The sequence below is a fragment of the Haematobia irritans genome, chromosome 4, assembly GCF_050003625.1.
Source record: "Haematobia irritans isolate KBUSLIRL chromosome 4, ASM5000362v1, whole genome shotgun sequence".
Taxonomy (NCBI): domain Eukaryota; kingdom Metazoa; phylum Arthropoda; class Insecta; order Diptera; family Muscidae; genus Haematobia; species Haematobia irritans.
Genome location: NC_134400.1, coordinates 205,011,337 through 205,035,677, shown reverse-complemented (window position 1 = coordinate 205,035,677; position 24,341 = coordinate 205,011,337). Strand labels below are relative to the sequence as shown.

The window sequence follows — 24,341 nt, the reverse complement described above, 5'->3', positions numbered from 1 at the left end:
TTCTCTAATGACAAAATTTTCTTTAAAGACAAAATTTCTATAAGATAAAAAATTTCTACGAAATTTCTATGGAAATTTCTCCAAACACAAAATTTCAATAAAACTTTCTATACAAAGAAATTTTCTATGAAATGTTCACTAAATATAAAATTTCTGTAAAATTTTCATTAAAGACAAAATTCCTGTGAAAATTTCTCTAAAGACAAAATTTCTATGGAAGTTTTTCTAAATACAAAAATTCTATGGAATTTTCTCTAAAGACAAAATTTCTATGAAATTTTCTCTGAAAACAAAATGTCTATGAACTTGTCTTGAAAGACAAAATGTCTGTGAAATATATAAATTCTAAAAAAAATTATTTAAAAAGAAATTTTCAAGGAAATTTATTCTAAAGGCAAAATTTCTGTTAAATTTTCTCTAAAGACCAAATTTCTATGAAATATAAAATTTCCATGAAATTTTCTATAAAAACAAAATTTTCCATGAAATGTTCTCTAAAGACCAAAAATTCTGTGAAATTTTCTCTAAAGGCAAAATTCCTATTAAATTTTCATTAAAGACAACATTTCTGTGATATTTTCTCCAAAGACAGAATTTCTATGAAATTTTCTCCGAAGACCAAATTTCTATGAAATAAATTTTCTTCTTTTCAATGAAATTAATTCTAAATCAAAATTTCTATCGAATTTTCTCTAATAAGAAATTTTCAATGAAATTTATTCTAAAGGCAAAATTTCTATTAAATTTTCTCTAAAGACCAAATTTCTATGAAATATAAAATTTCCATGAAATTTTCTCTAAAAACAAAATTTTCCATGAAATATTCTCTAAAGACCAAAAATTTCTGTGAAATTTTCTCTAAAGGTAAAATTCCTATTAAATTTTCATTAAAGACAACATTTCTGAGATACTTTCTCTAAAGACAGAATTTCTATGGGATTTTCTCTGAAGACCAAATTTCTATGAAATAAAAAAATTTTTCGAAATTTTCTTCTTTTCAATGAAATTTATTCTAAAGTCAAAATTTCTATCGAATTTTCTCTAAAAAGAAAATTTCAATGAAATTTGTTCTAAATTGAAAATGTCTATGGAATTTTCTCTAAAGACCTAATTTCTATGAAGTTTTCTTTAACATTTTATATGAAATGTTCTCTAAAGGCAAAATTCCTAGTAATTTTTAATCATTTCATTATATATTAAATCATTTAATCATTTCATTATATATTAAATTTTAATTTCAATTTTCAATGACATTTATTCTAAGGTCAACATATCTATCGAATTTTCTCTAATAAGACATTTTCAATGAAACTTATTCTAAAGTGAAAGTTTCTATTGAATTTTCTCTAAAGACCGAATTTCTATGAAATTTTCTCTAAAGACAAAATTTTATATGAAATGTTTTCTAAAGACAAAATTTCTGTAAAATTTTCTCTAAAGGCAAAATTTCTGTGAAATTTTCTCTAAAGAGATAAATCTCTGAAATTTTCTCTCAGGACCAAATCCTTATGAAATTTTTTCTGAAAACAAAATTTCTATGAAATTTTCTCTGAAGACCAAAATTTTATAAAATAAAAAATTTCTGCGAAATTTTCTCTAAAATGAATGAAATTTTCTCTAAAAACAAAATTTTTATGAAATTTTCTCCAAAGACAAAATTTTATATCAAAATTTCTCTCGGGAAAATTTTAAAGAAATTCTATGCCAGTTAGGAATTTGTTTCATTAAAAAAATCCTATGAATTAAATGTCAATTTTCTTAGCACACATTAAATATTTTGTACTCCATTGTCTGAGCCACTTTTTCTAGTTCTTTTATTCGCCATGGCTATTTCAGAAAAACAAGTTGCCTATACGGACTATCTAGTAGACGAAGAACCAAAGGATGATTCAGCAGCTGGCAAAAAGAAGAAACTAACTAAAGCAGAATGTAAGGAGAGAAAACGTAGAGAAGAGATTGAATTTAAAAAGCAGGAATTTTATGTGAGTTTCTAAAGTTATCATTTAAATTATGAATTGGAAGTATTTTTATACCCTCCACCATAGGATGGGGGTATATTAACTTTGTCAATCCGTTTGTAACACATCGAAATATTACTCTAAGACCCCATAAAGTATATAAATTCTGGGTCGTGGTGAAATTCTGAATCGATCTAAGCATGTCCGTCCGTCTGTTGAAATCAAGCTATCTTCCGAACGAAACACGCTATCGACTTGAAACTTGGCACAAGTAGTTGTTATTGATGTAGGTCGGATGGTATTGCAAATGGGCCATATTGGACCACTTTTACGTATAGCCCCCATATAAACCGATCGCCAGATTTGGTTTGCGGAGCCTCTATGAGAAGCAAATTTCATCCGATCCGTCTGAAATTTGGTACATGGTGTTAGTATATGGTCTCTAACAACCATGCAAAAATTGGTCCATGCCGGTCCGTAATTATATATAGTACCCATATGAACCGATCCTCAGATTTGACTTACGGAGCCTCTTAGCGAAGCAAATTTCATCCGATCCGGTTGAAATTTGGTACATTAAGGTAGTATATGGCAGCTAACAAAAATGGAAAAATTGGGCCATATCGGTCTATAGTTAGATATAGCCGATCCCCAAACACACAAAAATTGGTCCATATCCCCAAAAATAAACTACCAACATTTTGTTTCTATAGAAAATTTTGTCAAAATTCTATTTCTATAAAAAATTTTGTCAAAATTTTATTTCTATAGAAAATTTTGTCAAAATTTTATTTCTATAGAAAATTTTGTCAAAATTTTATTTCTATAGAAAATTTTGTCAAAATTTTATTTCTATAGAAAATTTTGTCAACATTTTATTTCTATAGAAAATTTTGTTAAAATTTTATTTCTATAGAAAATTTTGTCAAAATTTTATTTCTATAGAAAATTTTGTAAAAATTTTATTTCTATAAAAAATTTTGTCAAAATTTTATTTCTATAGATAATTTTGTCAAAATTTTATTTCTAACAAAAATGGAAAAAATGGAAAAATTTTGTTAAAATTTTATTTCTATTGAAAATTTTGTTAAAATTTTATTTCTATTGAAAATTTTGTTAATATTTTATTTCTATAGAAAATTTTGTCAAAATTTTATTTCTATAGAAAATTTTGTCAAAATTTTATTTCTATTGAAAGTTTGTAAAAATTTTCTTTTTATAGAAAATTTTGTTAAAATTTTATTTCTATAGAAAATTTTGTCAAAATTTTATTTCTATAGAAAATTTTGTAAAAATTTTATTTCTATAAAAAATTTTGTCAAAATTTTATTTCTATAGATAATTTTGTCAAAATTTTAGTTCTATAGAAAACTTTGTCAAAATTTTATTTCTATAGAAAATTTTTTCAAAATTTAGTTCTATAGAAAATTTTGTCAAAATTTTAGTTCTATAGTAAATTTTGTCAAAATTTTAGTTCTATAGAAAATTTTGTCAAAATTTTATTTCTATAGAAAATTTTGTCAAAATTTTATTTCTGTAGAAAATTTTGTCAAAATTTTATTTCTATAGAAAATTTTGTCAAAATTTTATTTCTATTGAAAGTTTGTAAAAATTTTCTTTCTATAGAAAATTTTGTTAAAATTTTATTTCTATAGAAAATTTTGTCAAAATTTTATTTCTATAGAAAATTTTGTCAAAATTTTATTTCTATAGAAAATTTTGTTAAAATTTTATTTCTATAGAAAATTTTGTCAAAATTTTATTTCTATAGAAAATTTTGTCAACATTTTATTTCTATAGAAAATTTTGTTAAAATTTTATTTCTATAGAAAATTTTGTCAAAATTTTATTTCTATAGAAAATTTTGTAAAAATTTTATTACTATAAAAAATTTTGTCAAAATTTTATTTCTATAGATCATTTTGTCAAAATTTTAGTTCTATAGAAAATTTTGTCAAAATTTTATTTCTATAGAAAATTTTGTCAAAATTTTATTTCTATAGAAAATTTTGTCAAAATTTTAGTTCTATAGAAAATTTTTTCAAAATTTTATTTCTAACAAAAATGGAAAAAATGGAAAAATTTTGTTAAAATTTTATTTCTATTGAAAATTTTGTTAATATTTTATTTCTATAGAAAATTTTGTCAAAATTTTATTTCTATAGAAAATTTTGTCAAAATTTTATTTCTATTGAAAGTTTGTAAAAATTTTCTTTTTATAGAAAATTTTGTTAAAATTTTATTTCTATAGAAAATTTTGTCAAAATTTTATTTCTATAGAAAATTTTGTAAAAATTTTATTTCTATAAAAAATTTTGTCAAAATTTTATTTCTATAGATAATTTTGTCAAAATTTTAGTTCTATAGAAAACTTTGTCAAAATTTTATTTCTATAGAAAATTTTTTCAAAATTTTATTTCTATAGAAAATTTTGTCAAAATTTTAGTTCTATAGAAAATTTTGTCAAAATTTTATTTCTATAGAAAATTTTGTCAAAATTTTATTTCTGTAGAAAATTTTGTCAAAATTTTATTTCTATAGAAAATTTTGTCAAAATTTTATTTCTATAGAAAATCTATAGAAAATTTTGTTAAAATTTTATTTTTATAGAAAATTTTGTCAAAATTTTATTTCTATAGAAAATTTTGTTAAAATTTTATTTCTATAGAAAATTTTGTCAACATTTTATTTCTATAGAAAATTTTGTCAAAATGTTCGTTCCATAAAAAATTTTGTCAACATTTTTATTTCTATAGAAAATTTTGTCAAAATTTTATTTCTATAGAAAATGTTGTCAAAATTTTATTTCTATAGAAAATTTTGTTAAAATTTTAGTTCTTTAGAAAATGTTGTCAAAATTTTATTTCTATAGAAAATTTTGTCAAAATTTTATTTCTATAGAAAATTTTGTCAAAATTTTATTTCTATAGAAAATTTTGTCAACATTTTAGTTCTATAGAAAATTTTGTCAACATTTTATTTCTATAGAAAATTTTGTAAACATTTTATTTCTATAAAAAATTTTGTCAAAATTTTAGTTCTATAGAAAATTTTGTCAAAATTTTATTTCTATAGAAAATTTTGTCAAAATTTTATTTCTATAAAAAATTTTGTCAAAATTCTAGTTCTATAGAAAATTTTGTCAGAATGTTATTTCTGTAGAAAATTTTGTCAAAATTTTATTTCCACAGAAAATTTTGTCAAAATTTTATTTCTATAGAAAACTTTGTCAAAATTTTATTTCTATAGAAAATTTTGTCAAAATTTTATTTCTATAGCACATTTTGTCAAAATTTTATTTCCACAGAAAATTTTGTCAAAATTTTATTTCTATAGAATATTTTGTTAAAATTTCATTTCTATAGAAAATTTTGTCAAAATTTTATTTCTATAGAAAAATTTGTCAAAATTTTATTTCAATAGAAAATTTTGTCAAAATTTTATTTCTATAGAAAAAGTTGTCAAACTGAATTATTTATGTATTTGATCGGCTTTTTTTGTTTAACATATGTCCATACTTATACTTACAATTTAGAAGACGGTGTTAAGAAGTTTTACGATACCTTGCCATCGGCAAGTGTTACCGCAACCCAAGTAATTCGATTGTGGACGACATTCTGTAGTAGAAGTTTCTATGCAATCCATGGTGGAGGGTACATAAGATTCGGCCTGGCCGAACATACGGCCGTATATACTTATTGTTTTTATTTCCCCACAAGGATCAATATCAACGAGAATTGACCTTGAGTAAACAGTCATCGATACGAGGTCAAGAGAATTGGAAGGATATGTGCAGACAAATTAAATTGGTTCAGATGAAAGAAGAATTGAAGGTGAGTTATGGTACTTTTTTTGCTTTATTTATAAGATTTTTCCCTAAAATTAAGTTAACAAACTAATTCTTAAATGTTATGTAAAATTTCGTAATTATAATGAATTATTCTATAATGTTTTGGCCATGTTCGTTATTTCATGAATATTTTCGTATTTCTTTTATGGAAATATTTCACCGATTGAATTGTTATAAGGGCACAATTTTGATGAGATTTTATTTAGTAATTTGTATTTATTGAGTCTTTTTTTTACGTAAATGATATAATCAAAGGTTATGTATTTATACGAAAACCTAATTTCTTTAGTCCTGGGAAGCCAAGACCAATGCCATTTTGTTACGAAAAGATGATAAAATTTCTTTAATTCTTGAGGAAATCAAAGAGACTGAAGAAATGCATAAACGAAACTTTGGTATACAGCTGCAGATTATGGACTATCTCAATGGTATGCCACAAAGGATATTAATATCTAACCACATCTAACATAGGGGGTATTTTCCTTTTAGATACCTTGAAAACTTTCCACCATGTTGCCATATTAAATTACGAGATGCAAGCCCAAGAAATGATCCATGACTTTTTCAATGAATCCTCAGCCAGAAGGCAGCACGATGATGATCAACAAAGAAATTGTGAAAATATCATGCATGCCACAAATTTGATAATGGAAAAAAATCTCAAAGAAGATTTTCACATATATATCGATAGACGTGATGATCTGGTTATATCTGAAATTGAGAAGCGTTACATTTTGCGTGATGCTATTATGGGAAAAATGAAAAAACTACAAAATCAATTATTGTCCTTTTTGGAATGCATAAAGACCAACACCTTGGATGCGAAAAAATATGAACACATTAACACTCTCATGGAGCGTCAACGAACCTTTTTTAAAGAATCTCAAAATCTGAATTGTGCTGAAGTCCATTATAACCATATGTACGAAGATTTAGAAAATGATTTCAGGCTCATCGAATTGGAAGATCAACGTAAAATTCATGATTTAAAATTGGAACAGAAATATTTTCTAGATTTACGTAAAAATATTGAAGAACAAATACGAATTGATGGTGAAATGACACATGAGAAATTGAAAGTCTTAACAAGCGAATGTTATGGATTGTGTAAGGTAAGAGATTGTAGTGCAAACATATTCGTGTGAAGTAGAGATAGAAAATATAAGAACATTTCAAGGAAATTTTATCGTCAGAGATAATTTTACAGAAATGTAGTCTTTAGAGAAAATTTCATGGAAACTTTCTTGTTAGAGAAAATTTCATAGATATTTTTTCGTTAGAGAAAATTTTATAGAAATTTTATTTTGAAAAATATTTTATAGAAAATTTGTCTTTAAAGAAAAACTCAATGAAATTTTGTCTTTAGAGAAAATCTCAATGAAATTTTGTCATTAGAAAATATATCCTAGAATGTTCCTTTTGAAAGAAAATCTCACAGAAATTTTGTATTTAGAGAAAATTTTTTTTTCTAAAGAAAAAATTTCATAGAAATTTTGTTTTGAGAGAAATTTTCATAGAATATATGGTGAAATGACACATGAGATATTGAAGATCTTTACCAGCGAAATATATGAGATAGAAATTACAATTACCAATTAAAAAAAAAAACAAGAAAACAAGTAAATACGGCCGTAAGTTCGGCCAGGCCGAATCTTATGTACCCTCCACCATGGATTGCGTAGAAACTTCTACTACAGACTGTCATCCACAATCGAATCACTTGGGTTGCGGTAACACTTGCCGGGAATATGTTAAACAAAACAAGTATATACGGCCGTAAGTTCGGCCAGGCCGAAGCTTATGTACCCTCCACCACGGATTGCGTAGAAACTTCTACTGAAGACTGTCATCCACAATCGAATTACTTGGGTTGCGGTAACTTTTGCCGATGACAAGGTATCTTAAAACTTCCTAATACCGTAATATATACCACGTAGTCCATATGTGGTATATATTAAAGTTAAAATGGCCGATTAAATACGTATATAATTACATTTGACAAAATTTTCTATAGAAATACAATTTTGACAAAATAAAATTTTGACAACATTTTCTATTTTCTATAGAAATAACTGTTTAAGTTCGAGTAAAGATTAATTGGACTTAATAGTGTTCGTTAGAATTTGTATACTACTTTTTGGTACATCCCTGCCAGAGTAGAAATGTCATAATTTGAATATTAATTTATCTTGTCAAAAGCCCCGCCTTCCGCCATCTTGGTTGAGAGCATCTCTCACTTTACTTGTTATCGATAAGCCAATTGGTGCGGTTGCAAATTTATCCATATCGTTGGAAATTATAGGTAATATTGTTTACCATTAATTATAATAGAAAACACCTTAATAAAACCTTCTGCTCTTGTTATATATTGAAAATATTAAACTATCGTGTTTTTATTTTTCTCTATATTTCCATACTTTTCGCATTCGGCGAACATTTTGATCCATTCGTACCGGATAATTGGACTTCGGAGTGGAAGAATTGGTTTAACCGGTGTTTTTCTTGGTTTTTGTTATAGACACAGTCCACCTGACCTGGTCATCAATTTCACCTTAAACTCAAACCAATCAGTTCATCATCCTCAACATCTGTTTCATCGTTTTATAAGGTAAGTGCAGTGCATTTTCCCTTATAAAGTGAGTTCGCGGTCGGTGCAACAACAAATATAGTGGTCGTCCGTCCATTTAAAGAAAAAAAAAGGTTGTTTTACAACGCTACGCGATCGGTTTTTATTATAAATATTCCTAAAAGTGGTGTACAAGTTCAGTGATATCAGTGAATATTAGTGTTTTTTTTTATTTAAAGTGGTTTATTTGCCTTTATTTGCGTGAAAATATCGTTTTTCATTGTTTTTAAGTAAATTTTCATTTGCCGACGGCAAAACGCATTCAAGGTTTTTGTTTTTGTATTTCCATTTTGACGTCTGTGCAAATAATTTCGGAGAGAAATAACTTAAAGTACATATTTTCACCACTTTCGTACACTAATATTCACTATACACATATATCACTCTCTTTGTTTCGTATATTCACCACTTTTTCGCGTTTTCTGTGCTGAAATTTCATTTATTAATTGTTGTTTCGTTCATTTGCATACATTTGAGAACATACAAAAGCTTTTATTTTGTTTTGTTCTCATCAGTGTTGCGCTCTTAGTCGATTGCTATAGTATAGTGACTAATCGGGCACATCTCGTACTATCGTGTTATCGGATATCGATCATCATTTGAATTCTTAAGGGGGCTATACACTACGTGTAATTCCCACATTAGAATTCAAGTTGAATTCAAAGGTTTGAATATTTCCCGGTTGGAATCGGGGCTTGAATTAAAACTCGGTATATTTTGAAACTTTTACGCTCTCACACTGAGAGAAATTATTCGATCATTCAAATATTTGGTAAATTTTGAATATTTATTGGACAGGTATTTATTATTATTGATTTATTTATACCTTTGTTTATTATTATTATTATTATAATTTTCCTTGTGTCAAGCGTTCGGGGGTAATATTTTGTGCACCCTACATTCAGTATTTTCGGTTTCTGGGAACGTTTGATCTTTTGTCGGATTTTCGCGAGTTGTGGACTCGAATTAATCTTTGTAACTCGAGTTACTTTTGCGTATTTTGCTATTTTTATTGAACGGAACCTTGTCTGAGTTTGGTAATTTTATTGGCCGTTGCTTCTTGGCTATATTGTAATTTCGTATTTGGTTACATTCTTCAATTTGGTAGTTGAACGTAAAGTTAGAATGTCTGTATCTCCCTTTGATCGCTTTATTCGCGTTTCGGACGCTCTTATTAAATTCCACGCCCATTTTAATGCCATGAAAGATGAGGAGTTAGACGTCTATAGCCTCGAGATTCGAAGTGAGGAATTGGGGAAGTTGTGGACAAAGGTTCAGGATTGCTTTGAGGAATGCGTGGCTAGTTTACAGGGTGCCGGAACAACGCAAACGAGCGATATTGAATCGGTGGACGGGAAATATGACGCGTCCCATCAGGCTTATATGAATTGTTTGTCCGCGATAAATCGAAAATTGGGCCAGTTTCGTCGGTCACGTAGATCATCGATCACTTCGTCTGCGTCTTCGGTCGTTGCAGCATCGAGACGGAGTATCGGGTCTCATAAATCGACTCAAGGATCCGAAGCGATTTTGGCTAATAACGCGACTACTTCGATACCGGCTGATCGGGATGGGCAGTCGCTGCCTAATGGCAAAGCCGGGTTTAGGGGTGAAGTGGCCGTTAGTGGCCCTCCACTTTGTGATATGGTTCACAATTTGGCGTTGCCACCGTGCGATACGGATGTATTTGAGGGCAATTTTCTAGACTGGCCTACATTCCGGGATTTGTTTCAAGCAGTTTATGTTAACAATTCAAGATTAACGGACGTCGAGCGTTTGTGTCATCTTGTGCGGAAGACCAGTGGCGAAGCTAGGGAAATTGTCTCGAAGTTTCCGCTGACACATCGAAGTTTTGCCCTCGCGTGGAAGGCCCTCGTTGATGCATACGACAATAAGCGGGTTCTAGTTCACAATCAACTTAAGTCTCTCTTTGCAATTTCGGCAGTATCGGTAGAGACAAGTGCGGGTTTGAAATCGATTCAACGTGGAATCAATGGCTGTCTTTCGGCATTGAATACGTACGAAGTTTCGACCGATAATTGGGACCAGATACTCGTTTTTATTTGCCTTCAACGTTTGCCGCGGCTCACACAGACTCTTTGGGAGCAGAGTGTTAGGGACAAATCAGCCCTTTCGTCGTGGGCGGATTTAGACGCTTTTTTGTCCGAAAGGGTTCGTACGTTGATGTGTTTGCATGATTTGCGGGAAGACACGTCTTCGAAGCGTTCTCAGGAAAAGAAGGTAAAAGCGCATTTTACCAATGCGTCTTCTTCTAAATCGTCGCGTGCTTCGTCGGAATCTAAGTGCGTTATTTGTCCTAAACATAATCATAGACTTTCGGCTTGCGTTAAATTTGGTAAACTCTCGGTATCGGAACGTTACATAGTGGTAAAACGTAACCGGTTGTGCTTGAATTGCTTAATGAAAGGTCATGAGATGAAGGATTGTCCAAGACAATATTCGTGTGCAAAATGTAGTTCGAGACATCATTCGCTATTGCATCGCGATTCTACGCCGTCTAATAGCGCGACTTCGGCGACGGGTTCGACCAACACCTTGTCGAGTTCAGCGGCTAGTTTTCAACCGAGAACTATGCCTTCGGTTGATCAGCCGCAACCTTCTACCTCGTCGGCGTGCCTACCTCGCCAGGCATTTCATACGACGCAAAATAGGGCCGTGCTTTTGGGAACTGCGATGATTAATATCATGCACGATGGGGTTTCATATCCGGCACGCGCTTTGATTGACCCCGCTTCAGAATCTTCGTTTCTGACGGAACGCTTTCGAAATCGGGTGAAACTACCGGTTCACGCGGCTAATGTTACAATTTCGGGGGTAAATAGCGCAATTTCGGCCAAATCGAGTAAAATGTGTAATTTGAAAATCGGATCTCCACTCAACGCGTCGGTTTTGTTGGAAACTATGGCTATAGTGCTCCAATCTATATCCGGGAATTTACCTTCCTTTACGGTGTCGCAGGAAGTTTTGTCTCAGATTCCGGATATTCGCTTAGCTGATCCGAATCTTTTCGTGTCGAGACCGGTCGATATTCTACTAGGCGCTGACTTGTACCCGAGAATACTATTAGAAGGTTGCCGGCAGATTGCGGCTCAATCATTGATAGCACAGAACAGTGTTTTCGGCTGGCTAGTAACGGGTCCGATTTCTACATCGCAAATTCAAACATTTACTACGACTATAGCGGTTGATGAAGAGGAAAATTTAGAGAGAACGCTTTTACGGTTTTGGGAGTTGGAGGAAACACCACGTAAAGGGGTTTTGTCCCCCTCCGATAAGTTCTGTGAGGAAAATTACGTTCGGACAACGCGCAGAGATTCGGAAGGTAGATATATAGTTACACTTCCGCTAAAGGAAGAGCTCGGTCCTCGTGGATATTTGGGTGAGTCCCGAACAACTGCTTTGAGGCAATTTTATCGTAATGAATCGTCATTATCGAAAAGGCCGGACGTGAAATCAGTTTATGATAGTGTTGTTAAAGAATATTTGCATTTGGATCACATGAGGCCAGTATCCGCCATTTCTGCAAGTGATACACTTTCGTGTTATCTTCCACATCATCCTGTCATTAACCTCGAGAAGAAGACTTCCAAACTTCGCGTCGTATTTAATGCGTCTAATAAAACGTCCAACGGGAATAGTCTTAACGATATCCTTCACGTAGGTCCCACTTTGCAGCAGGACTTAGTCCTTCTTATTGTGCGATGGCGACTATTTAAATACGTGTTCAACTGCGATATTACACAGATGTATAGGCAGATTCGAGTGGACTCTTCTCATGCTCCGTTGCAGAGAATTGTTTTTAGGGATTCTCCGACAAGGACAGTCCAGGACTATGAACTACAAACGGTGACCTTCGGTGTAAACTGTGCACCATATCTCGCGATACGGACACTGTTACAGTTAGCTGAAGACACTGAGGAGGAGTTTCCACTCGCGGCCGATATATTACGTAAATGTATGTACGTTGATGACGTTTTGACCGGAACTCATGACCTTGAAACTGCGATAATGGCTCGGGATCAATTAATCGCGGCGCTTGCGACGGCTAAATTTGAACTGCGGAAATGGACATCGAATTATAGAGAAATTTTAGATTCACTACCGCCGGAATATTTGGTTGATGCTCAATTGCTGGCATTTGTCGAGGCTAGCAATTCGAAACCATTGGGTGTGAGATGGAATGCTCAATTGGATGCATTCTACTTCGCGGTCGAGCCTATAGCAAAAAGGTGTGGATACACTAAACGGGAAGTGTTGTCGGCTATCGCGAAATTATTCGACCCTGTCGGTTGGTTAGGTCCAGTGATAATTGTGGCAAAGATTATCATGCAGAAGGTTTGGCTTGATCGCGTCGGCTGGGATGAAATACTGCCTTCGGCAACGGCATCCGAGTGGGAAAAATTTGTAGATAGTTATCCGGATGTCAATTCGATAAATATTCCTCGGTGGATTCGTTACACACCGTGCACTTCGGCCGAGCTTCACGTATTTTCAGATGCCTCGGTTAAGGCATACGCGGGGGTAGTATATATTCGAGTTTTGGCCCCGAATGGCGAGATTGTCGTTAATTTGCTATCGTGCAAGACGAAAGTTGCTCCGTTGAAATCGGTTTCTTTGCCTCGTTTGGAGCTTTGCGGCGCTGTTTTAGCGTCCGAACTCGCAAGAACGGTCATTCGAGAAATCGGTATTGATTTTGGTCGAATTTATTGTTGGACGGATTCGACTATTGTACTAGCCTGGTTAAAGAAAACGCCTTCGGCTTGGACAACATTTGTCGCGAATAGGGTATGTCGCATTCAGGAGAACGTCGGTGGTACGAATTGGTATCATGTGAGGTCGGAGGATAATCCTGCTGATCTTGGCAGCCGCGGTGTGTCCCCTTCGGATTTGGCCGCCTCTCGACTTTGGTGGCATGGGCCTCAGTGGCTATCGTGTAGTCAATCGGAATGGCCGGTTCGTGACACTTCCTCTTTTGACACCGACGTAGAAATTCGGTCTGTGAAGGCACATGCTTCTTTCGTTAATTCATACGAGGATGTTCTCGATAGATTTTCTTCTCTGGATAGAGCGCTGCGTGTTATTTCATATGTTATGAGATTCTTTTATCGGACGCATCCCGCTCATAGGCGTGATTGTAGCTATGCGGATCACAGTTTATCATCGTCTGAGATTAGGGCAACTAAAAGTCGCTTGATAGTGCTTGCTCAAAAAATGAATTATGGTAATGAATATAAGGACTTGATGGATAGGTCTTCGTTAGGTACTGGCAGTTCACTTGTTTCTTTGAACCCGTTCCTTGATGAAATGGGTGTAATGCGGATGTATGGTCGTTTGAGCCGCTCGCCTATTCTTTCGTATTCGGAGCGGCACCCTATAATTTTGCCCTACAGCTGTCGATTCACGAAGCTTTTGGTGGAATTTGTTCATTTGATTTCCATTCATGGAGGAAATCAGTTGATGTTGCGTATTCTTCGTATAGAATACTGGATACCTCGGGTGAGGAATCTTATTCGTTCGGTTATACATGGGTGTAAACCATGTCTTTTGGAGAGGAAACGGGTTTGTAGTCAGGTGATGGCTCCTCTTCCTCCGGAAAGAACTGTTCTCGACAGACCTTTTACGACGACTGGCGTAGACTATGCAGGCCCCTTTGAGGTGAAGTCGTTCACCGGACGTTATTGTCGCATAACTAAAGGTTATGTGTGCGTTTTCGTGTGTTTTGCTACTAGGGCGAATCATAACACATAGGGTGTATACGTCGCCCGGTCTCCCGGTGGCTCATTATACAATCTTCGGTTGGGTTCTGTCCGGGTTGTGTAACTGCTAGGGTAAATGCGCGAGAGCCCCCCTTTTGGGTTCTAACGGCCCCCTTTTGGCCATCGTTTTATTGTATCTCTTCGCGAGAGCCCCCTTTTTGGGGTTCTAACGGGTCCCCTTTTGACCCATCGATATATTGTCGCGAGAGCCCCCCTTTTGGGTTCTACCAGGTCCCCTTCTGACCTTACGTAATATCTAGTCTTAGGTTGAATTTGAAAAGATAAATGAATTAATAAATTGGATTTATGGTAAATGAACTGAAGGAAACTCACTTTGCACTGCACTTAGCCTCATTTTGTATTTTAAGTTTAGTTTTAGTTACAACATACCTTGATGTTGCAAGGCGGCCGGCAATGTTTAAGTTCGAGTAAAGATTAATTGGACTTAATAGTGTTCGTTAGAATTTGTATACTACTTTTTGGTACATCCCTGCCAGAGTAGAAATGTCATAATTTGAATATTAATTTATCTTGTCAAAAGCCCCGCCTTCCGCCATCTTGGTTGAGAGCATCTCTCACTTTACTTGTTATCGATAAGCCAATTGGTGCGGTTGCAAATTTATCCATATCGTTGGAAATTATAGGTAATATTGTTTACCATTAATTATAATAGAAAACACCTTAATAAAACCTTCTGCTCTTGTTATATATTGAAAATATTAAACTATCGTGTTTTTATTTTTCTCTATATTTCCATACTTTTCGCATTCGGCGAACAATAACATTTTGACAAAATTTTCTATAGAAATGAAATTTTTACAAAATTTTCAAAAGATTTAAAATTTTGACAACATTCTCTTAGAATTAAAATTTTGACAAAATTTTTTATAGAAAATTTTCTATAGAAATAAAATTTGACAAAATTTTCTATAGGAATAAAATTTCGACAAAATTTTCTATAGAAATAAAATTTTGACAAAATTTTCTATAGAAATAAAATTTTGCTAGATTATTTTTGCTCGAGTGGCAAGCATGACTATGAACCGATATGGACCAATTTTTGTGTGATTGGGGATCGGCTATATATAACTATAGACCGATATGGACCAATTTTGGCATGGTTATTAGCGGCCATATATATACACCACGTTGCAAATTTCAACCGGATCGGATGAATTTTGCTCGTCCAAGTGGCTCCGGATTTCAAATCTGGGGATCGGTTTATATAGGGGCTATATATAATTATGGACCGATATGGACCAATTTTTGCATGGTTGTTAGAGACAATATACTAACATCACGTACCAAATTTCAACCGGATTGGATGGAATTTGCTTCTCTAAGAAAATCCGCAATTCAAATCTGGGGATCGGTTTATATGGGGGCTATATATGTAATTATGGACCGATGTAGACCAATTTTTGCATGGTTATTAGAGATAATATATTAACACCAAGTACCAAATTTCAGCCGGATCGGATGAAATTTGCTTCTCTTAAAGCAATCGCAAGCCAAATTTGGGGGTCGGTTTATATGGGGGCTATACGTAAAAGTGGACTGATATTGACCAATTTTTGCATGGATGTTAGAGACCATATACTGACACCATGTACCAATTTTCAGCCGGATCGGATGAAATTTGCTTCTTTTAGAGCAATCGCAAACCAATTTTGGGGATCCGTTTATATGGGGGCTATACGTAAAAGTGGTCCCATATAGACCAATTTTTGCATGGTTATTAGAGACAATATATTAACACCATGTACCAAATTTCAGCCGGATCGGATGAAATTTGCTTCTCTTAAAGCAATCGCAAGCCAAATTTGGGGGTCCGTTTATATGGGGGCTATATATAATTATGGACCGATGTAGACCAATTTTTGCATGGTTATTAGAGACAATATATTAACACCACGTACCAAATTTCAGCCGGATCGGATGAAATTTCCTTCTCTTAAAGCAATCGCAAGCCAAATTTGGGGGTCCGTTTATATGGGGGCTATACGTAAAAGTGGACCCATATAGACCAATTTTTGCATAGTTGTTAGAGACCATATATTAACACCATCTACCAAATTTCATCCGGATTGGATGAAATTTGCTTCTCTTAGAGGATCCGCAAGCCAAATTTGGGGGTCCATTTATATGGGGGCTATATGTAAAAATGGACCCATATAGACCAATTTTTGCATAGTTGTTAGAGACCATATACTAACACCATGTACCAAATTTCATCCGGATTGGATGAAATTTGCTTCTCTTAGAGGATCCGCAAGCCAAAATTGGGGGTCCGTTTATATGGGGGCTATACGTAAAAGTGGTCCGATATGGCATATTTACAATACCATCCGACCTACATCAATAACAACTACTTGTGGCAAGTTTCAAATCGATAGCTTGTTTCGTTCGGAAGTTAGCGTGATTTCAACAGACGGACGGACATGCTCAGATCGACTCAGAATTTCTCCACGACCCAAAATATATATACTTTATGGGGTCTTAGAGCAATATTTCGATGTGTTACAAACGGAATGACAAAGTTAATATACCCCCATCCTATGGTGGAGGGTATAAAAAGGCCGATCAAATACGTATATAATTCAGTTTGACAACTTTTTCTATAGAAATAAAATTTTGACAAAATTTTCTATACAAATAAAATTTTGACAAAATTTTCTGTAGAAATTAAATTATGACAAAATTTTCTATACAATTAAAATTTTGACAACTTTTTCTATACAAATAAAATTTTGACAAAATTTTCTACAGAAATTAATATTGACAAAATTTTCTGTAGAAATAAAATCTTGACAAAATTTTCAATAGAAATAAAATTTTGACAAAATTTTCTATAGAAATAAAATTTTGACAAAATTTTCTATAGAAATAAAACTTAGACAAATTGTTCTATCGAAATAAAATGTTGGTAGTTTATTTTTTGGCGATATGGACCAATTTGTGTGTGATTGGGCATCGGCTATATCTAACTATAGACCGATGTGGACCAATTTTTGCATGGTGGTTAGAGACGATATAGTAACACCATGTACCAAATTTCAGCCGGATCGAATGAAATTTGCTTCTCATAAAGGCCTCGCAAGCCAAATCGGGGGATCGGTTTATATGGGGGCTATATATAATTATGGACCGATGTGGACCAATTTTTGCGTGGTTGTTAGAGACCATATACAACATCATGTAACAAATTTCAGTCGGATCGGATGAAATTTGCTTCTCTTTGAGGTTCCGCAAGCCAAATCTGGGGATCGGTTTATATGGGGGCTATATATAATTAAGGACCGATGTGGACCAATTTTTAGAGACCATATACCAACACCATGTACAAAATTTCAGCCAGATCGGATGAAATATGCTTCTGTTAGAGGCTCCATACGTAAAAGTGGACCGGTATGGCCCATTTTCGATACCATCCGACCTACATCAATAACAACTAATTGTGCCAAGTTTCAAGTCGATAGCTTGTTTCGTTCGTAAGTTAGCGTGATCTCAACAGACGGACGGACGGACGACTCAGAATTTCACCACGTCCCAGAATAAATATATATACTTTATGGGGTCTTAGAGCAATATTTCGATGTGTTACAAACGGAATGACAAAGTTAATATACCCCCATCCTATGGTGGAGGGTATAAAAAGGCCGATCAAATAGGTATATAATTCAGTTTGACAACTTTTTCTATAGAAATAAAATTTTGACAAAATTTTCTATAGAAATTAATTTATGACAAAATTTTCTATACAAATAAAATCTTGACAACTTTTTCTATACAAATAAAATTTTGACACAATTTTCTGTAGAAATAAAATTTTGACAAAATTTTCAATAGAAATAAAATTTTGACAAAATTTTCTATAGAAATAAAATTGTGACAAAATTTTCTATAGAAATAAAATTTTGACAAATTGTTCTATCGAAATAAAATGTTGGTAGTTTATTTTTTGGCGATATGGACCAATTTGTGTGTGATTGGGGATCGGCTATATCTAACTATAGACCGATATGGACCAATTTTTGCATGGTTGTTAGAGACCATATACTAACACTACATACCAAATTTTAACTGGATCGGATGAAATTTGCTTCTCTAAGAGGCTCCGCAAGTCAAATGTGGGGATGGGTATATATGGGGGCTGTATATAATTGTGGACCGATATGGACCAATTTTTGCATGGTTGTTAGAGACCATACACTAACACACGTACCAAATTTCAACCGGATCGGATGAAATTTGCTTCTCTAAGAGGCTCCGCAAGTCAAATCTGGGGATCGGTTTATATGGGTGCTATATATAATTATGAACCGATATGGACCAATTTTTGCATGGTTGTTAGAGACCATTTACTAACACCATGTACCAAATTTCAGCCGGATCGGCTGAAATTTACCCTCCACCATCCTATGGTGGTGGGTATAAAAATATTTTCGAAGCATCAATAGTTCCATATGCAAATTTATCCCCTTTCGATTACAGTTTTTTCGCTTTTTTTTGTTTTTTTTTTTTTCAAAAATTTTTTTCGCATCTACAGAATTATGAAAACTTCAAAACTAAGGGGAACACATAATAATTTATCACCTTTTGATTACAGTTACAGTTTATTATATTTTTCAACATGTACTTTTCTGGCCTTCTACACCATTTACAGAATTATGAAAAACTTCAAGAATACGGCGAACTATTACTAACGCTCTCAGTTAATTGTCGTAAACTACAAACAGAATCTGAGAAAATCGTTCCCTGGGGTGATTTTCGAGAACCCCTTAATGATGAGAGTAGCGCAGAAGAAGAAAATTTTCAATTGGAAATATTAGATTTAAAATCCCATTTGGATTTAAATGAAGATGAATTAAAAGCTCACATGGAATTGATGAAAAATTTTTGGCGGCGCCAAGCTTTGGCAGAAGCTCAAACTATTCTGCTGGAGGAAAAACGCAGAAAATTGAGAGAAGAAAATCACCATTATATAGAGAGAATTAAATCGTTAAGTAAAGCTAACGATGTTAGTGAATTGCAAGAGGCGCTCTATGTTAAATGTGTTCTGGAAGAAAAGCCTAAATATCCAGTAATGCGACATAAGTGTCACAATTAGAGAGGAAATCGAGATATATTCACCACTTTTTATATGACAATCGAAATATATTCACCATTATTGACAATAGAGATTTTATTTTGATAATCGAGATATACACATTATTATTGACCATTGAGCTATATTCACCACTTTACTTTGGAAAATAAAAATATATTCACACCTTTAGTTTAAAACATTTATTCATACACAAAATAAGAATTTTTAATTTATTCTTATAGCTTATTCACATTAGGCTCGAAATCTACTAAAAGTGTATTTCAAATCCCTTTGTTATAAGGCAAATGACAGTCGAAATCTAGTTAAATTGGATTTTAAAATTATAATGTGAATGTCGTATAAGTTTTCATTATTTTGAAAGAGAAAGAAAAAGAGTTTTATTTAGAAAAAAAAAAATAAATAAATAAAAATCCTTCTTATTATCATCAGGAAAAAATTTTAAAACAAATCTTACTTATTATCGTAAGGAGGGAGGTATATTCAGCACCATTGATAATCGAGATATATTCACCGCCGTTGACATATCAACACCATTATTGAATACTTTTGAAAATCTAAAATAATTTTTAAACATTGTCATATGCAAAATAAAATTTTTAAATTTATTCTTAGTTTTCATTATTTTCATTTATCATAGAAAACATGGCAGGAGAGTGTTTCCTTTTCCAATCAATCCCTCAAAATATCATGATAATGAACAGATGTATTCACCACTTTTGTCAATTAATTTATTTTCTCCACTCTGTTTTTAAATAAATAAATGACAAAATTAAATTTAAATTTATTTCGATAGGTAAAATAAACCTAGAAATAACAAGTTTTGATTTATTCTTGGGTCCATCATTGACATAATTCATCCTTCATCATGACTTATGCTAATGAATAATTTAAAGATGGATTTGCGAACATGGTCAATATATCTATGAGAACTTCATTACAAAAAAAATCGTAAATCAATCCTTCCTATGATCATGACCATGAAGCGATATATTCATCACTATTGATGCCAGGGATACATTCACCATTATTGACAATTTCAATTTTTCTATGAAATTTACTCTAAAGACGAAATATCTCTGAATTTTCTTTTAAAAATAAATTTCTAAGAAATTTTCTCTGATGCAAGTATAAGAACAAAATTTTGTATGTATTGTATTCTCTAATGACAAAATTTCCATGATACTTCTAGAAATTTTTTTAGAGACAAAATTTTTACGAAAAATTTTCTAAAGACAAAAGTTTTATCAAATTTTCTCTAAAGATCAAAGTTTTATGAAATTTTCTCAAAGAAAAAATTTTTATGAAATTTTCTCTAAAAACCAAAATTTCTATGAAATTTTCTCTAAAGACCAAATTTCTATGAAATTTTTCCCTAAGAATAAAATTAATAAAAAATTTTCTATGAAATTTTCTCTAAAGACAACATTTTTTATGATATTTTCTCTAAAGACAAAATTTCTATGAATTTTTTTCTAAAACAAAATTTCTATGATTTTTTTTCTAAAGACAAAATGTCTATGATATTTTTTCTAATGACAAAATTTCTATGAAATTTTTTCTAAAGTCGAAAATGATGAATTTTTTTTTAAAGACAAAATTTTTTATTAGATTTTCTCTAAGCGCAAAATTTTTATGAAATTTTCTCTAAAGATAAAATTTCTATTTTTTTTTTTGTTTTTGAAGACAAAATTTCCATGAAATTTTTTCTAAAGTCGAAATTGCTATGAAATTTTCTATAAAGACAAAATTTCTATAATATTTTCTCTGAAGACAAAATTTCTTAAAAATTTTTGCCAAGAAAAAATTAATTTGAAATTCTCTCTAAAGACAAAACTTCTATGAAATTATTTCTAAAGTCAAATTTTTTTATTAAATTTTTTTGTAAAGAAAAAATTACTATGAAATTTTCTGTAAAGACAAAATTTTCTACGATATTTTTTCTAAAGACAAAATTTCTATGAAATTTTTTCTAAAGACAAAATTTCTTTGTAATTTTCTCTAAAGCCAAAACTTCTATGAAATTATTTCTAAAGTCAACATTTTTTATTAAATTTTTTCTAAAGACAAAATTTTTATGAAATTTTCTCTAAAGATAAAATTTCTAAAAAATTTTCTATAAAGGCAAAATTTCTATGAAATTTTTTCTAAAGACAAAATTTCTTTGTAATTTTCTCTAAAGCCAAAACTTCTATGAAATTATTTCTAAAGTCAACATTTTTTATTAAATTTTTTCTAAAGACAAAATTTTTATGAAATTTTCTCTAAAGATAAAATTTCTAAAAAATTTTCTATAAAGGCAAAATTTCTATGAAATTTCCTTTAAAGACAAAATTTCTATAAAATTTTCTCTGTAGTCCAAAATTCTAAAGGCAAAATGTCTAAGAAATTTTCTCTAAAGGCAAAATTGCTATGGAATTTTCTCTAGAGGCAAAATTTCTATAAAATTTGTTCTAAAGTCATAATTGCTATGAAATTTTCTCTAAAGACAAAATTTCTAAGGATTTTTTTGCTAATGACAAAATGTCTATGATATTTTTTCTAAAGAAAAAATTTCATAGAAGTCGAAAACTATGAAATTTTTTCTAAAGACAAAATTTTTTATTAAATTTTTTCTAAGGCAAAATTTTTATGAAATTTTCTCTAAAGATAAAATTTCTATGTTTGTTTTGTTTTTGAAGACAAGATTTCTATGAAATTTTTTCTAAAGTCGAAATTGTTTTGAAATTTTCTATACAGACAAAATTTCTATAATATTTTCTATGAAGACAAAATTTCTTAAAAATTTTTTCGAAGACAAAATTACTTTGAAATTTTCTCTAAAGACAAAACTTCTATGAAATTATTTCTAAAGTCAAAATTGTTTATTAATTTTTATACCCTGCGCCACACTGTGGAACAGGAATTATAAGTTAGTGCATATGTTTGTAACACCCAGAAGGAGACGAGATAGACACATGGTGTCTTTGCCAATAATGCTCAGGGTGGGTCCCTGAGTCGATATAACCATGTCCGTCTGTCCGTCTGTCTGTCCGTCCGTCTGTCCGTCCGTCTGTCTGTGAACACATTTTTGTGATCAAAGTCTAGGTCGCAATTTAAGTCCAATCGCCTTCAAATTTGGCACATGTTCCTATTGCACTAGTAGTACAATTAGTAGTATAGTCAAGTGTGCAAAATTTGATTGAAATTGGTTCAGATTTAGATATAGCTCCCATATATATCTTTCGCCCGATATGGACTAATATGGTCCTAAAAGCCAGAGTTTTGGACCAATTTGGTTGAAATTTTGCACAGGGAGTAGATTTAGCATTGTAGCTATGCGTGTCAAATTTGGTTGAAATCGATTCAGATTTACATATAGCTCCCATATATATCTTTCGCCCGATATGCACTTATATGGACCCAGAAGCCAGAGTTTTATCCCGATTAGCTTGAAATTTTGCGCAAGGAGTACAATTGGTAGTATAGTCATGTGTGCCAAATTTGATTGAAATCGGTTCAGATTTAGATATAGATCCCATATATATGTTTTCCTGATTTCGACAAATATGGTCAAAATACCAACATTTTCCGTGTTAAATCGCCACTGCTTACTCGAAAAGTTGTAAGAACGACTCTAATTTTCCTAAACTTCTAATACATATATATTGAGCGATAAATCATAAATAAACTTTTGCGAAGTTTCCTTAAAATTGCTTCAGATTTAAATGTTTCCCATATTTTTTTACTAAAATTGTGTTCCACCCTAGTGCATTAGCCAACTTAAATTTTGAGTCTATAGATTTTGTAAAAGTCTATCAAATTCTGTCCAAATCGAGTGATATTTAAATGTATGTATTTGGGACAAACCTTTATATATAGCACCCAACACATTTGACGGAGTTGATATGGTATCGAAAATTTAGATCTACAAAGTGGTGCAGGGTATAATATAGTCGGCTCCGCCCGACTTTAGACTTTCCTTACTTGTTTTTTTCTAAAGACAAAGTTTCTATGAAATTTTCTGTAAAGACAAAATTTTCTACGATATTTTTTTTTAAGACAAAATTTCTATGAAATTTTTTCTAAAGACAAAACTTCTATGAAATTATTTCTAAAGTCAAAATTGTTTATTAAATTTTTATGAAATTTTTTCTAAAGATAAAATTTCTAAAATATTTTCTATAAAGGCAAAATTTCTAAAAAAATTCTATAAAGGCAAAATGTCTGAGGAATTTTCTCCACAGGCAAAAATTCTATAAAATTTTTTCTTAAGTCAAAATTGCTTTGAAATTTTCTCTAAAGACAAAATTTCTATGATTTTTTTCTAAAGACAAAATGTCTATGATATTTTTTCTAAAGAAAAAATTTCATAGACATTTCATTTCTAAAGACAAATTTTTTAATAAATTTTGTCTTTAGATCATGTAAATTTTCTTTAAGGCAAAATTTTTATGAAATTTTCTCTAAAGATAAAATTTTTATTTTTTTTTTTTGTTTTTGAAGACAAAACTTCTATGAATTTTTTACTAAAGTCGAAATTGCTATAAAGACAAAATTTCTATAATATTTTCTCTGAAGACAAAATTTCGTAAAAAAATTTTTCTAAGACAAAATTACTTTGAAATTTTCTCTAAAGACAAAACTTTTATGAAATTATTTCTAAAGTCAAAATTTTTTATTAAATTTTTTTCTAAAGACAAAATTTCTATGAAATTTTCTGTAAAGAAAAAATTTTCTACGATATTTTCTATAACGACAAAATTTCTATGAAATTTTTTCTAAAGACAAAATTTCTTTGACATTTTCTCTAAAGACAAAACTTCTATGAAACAATTTCTAAAGTCAACATTTTTTATTAAATTTTCTCTAAAGATAAAATTTCTAAAAAAAATTCTATAAAGGTAAAATTTCTATAAAATTTTCTCTGTAGTCCAAAATTCTATGAAATTTTCTCTAATGACAAAATTTCTATGACATTTTCTCTAAGAATAAAATGTCTATGACATTTTCTCTAAAGGTAAAAAATTACTATGAAATTTTC

At 31.3% G+C, this 24,341-nt stretch overlaps 1 protein-coding gene across 1 annotated transcript; it reads left to right on the top strand.

Moving 5' to 3' along the window:
* Positions 1-1,733: 1,733 nt before the first annotated feature.
* Positions 1,734-19,497, top strand: LOC142234199 (dynein regulatory complex subunit 2). Its single transcript, XM_075305285.1, has 5 exons — positions 1,734-1,982; positions 5,678-5,791; positions 6,098-6,236; positions 6,298-6,920; positions 18,878-19,497. Exons 1-5 carry the CDS (start codon positions 1,824-1,826, stop codon positions 19,319-19,321), a joined length of 1,479 nt encoding a protein of 492 aa, XP_075161400.1. The 5' UTR covers positions 1,734-1,823; the 3' UTR covers positions 19,322-19,497.
* Positions 19,498-24,341: the final 4,844 nt, after the last annotated feature.

Excerpts from the sequence above, each read along its gene's own strand:
- LOC142234199 (XM_075305285.1), top strand. The coding sequence starts at position 1,824 with ATGGCTATTTCAGAAAAACAAGTTGCCTATACGGACTATCTAGTAGAC. Across the intron at positions 1,983-5,677 it reads TTAAAAAGCAGGAATTTTAT|GATCAATATCAACGAGAATT; the intron begins GTGAGTTTCTAA and ends TTTCCCCACAAG. Across the intron at positions 6,921-18,877 it reads AATGTTATGGATTGTGTAAG|AATTATGAAAAACTTCAAGA; the intron begins GTAAGAGATTGT and ends CACCATTTACAG.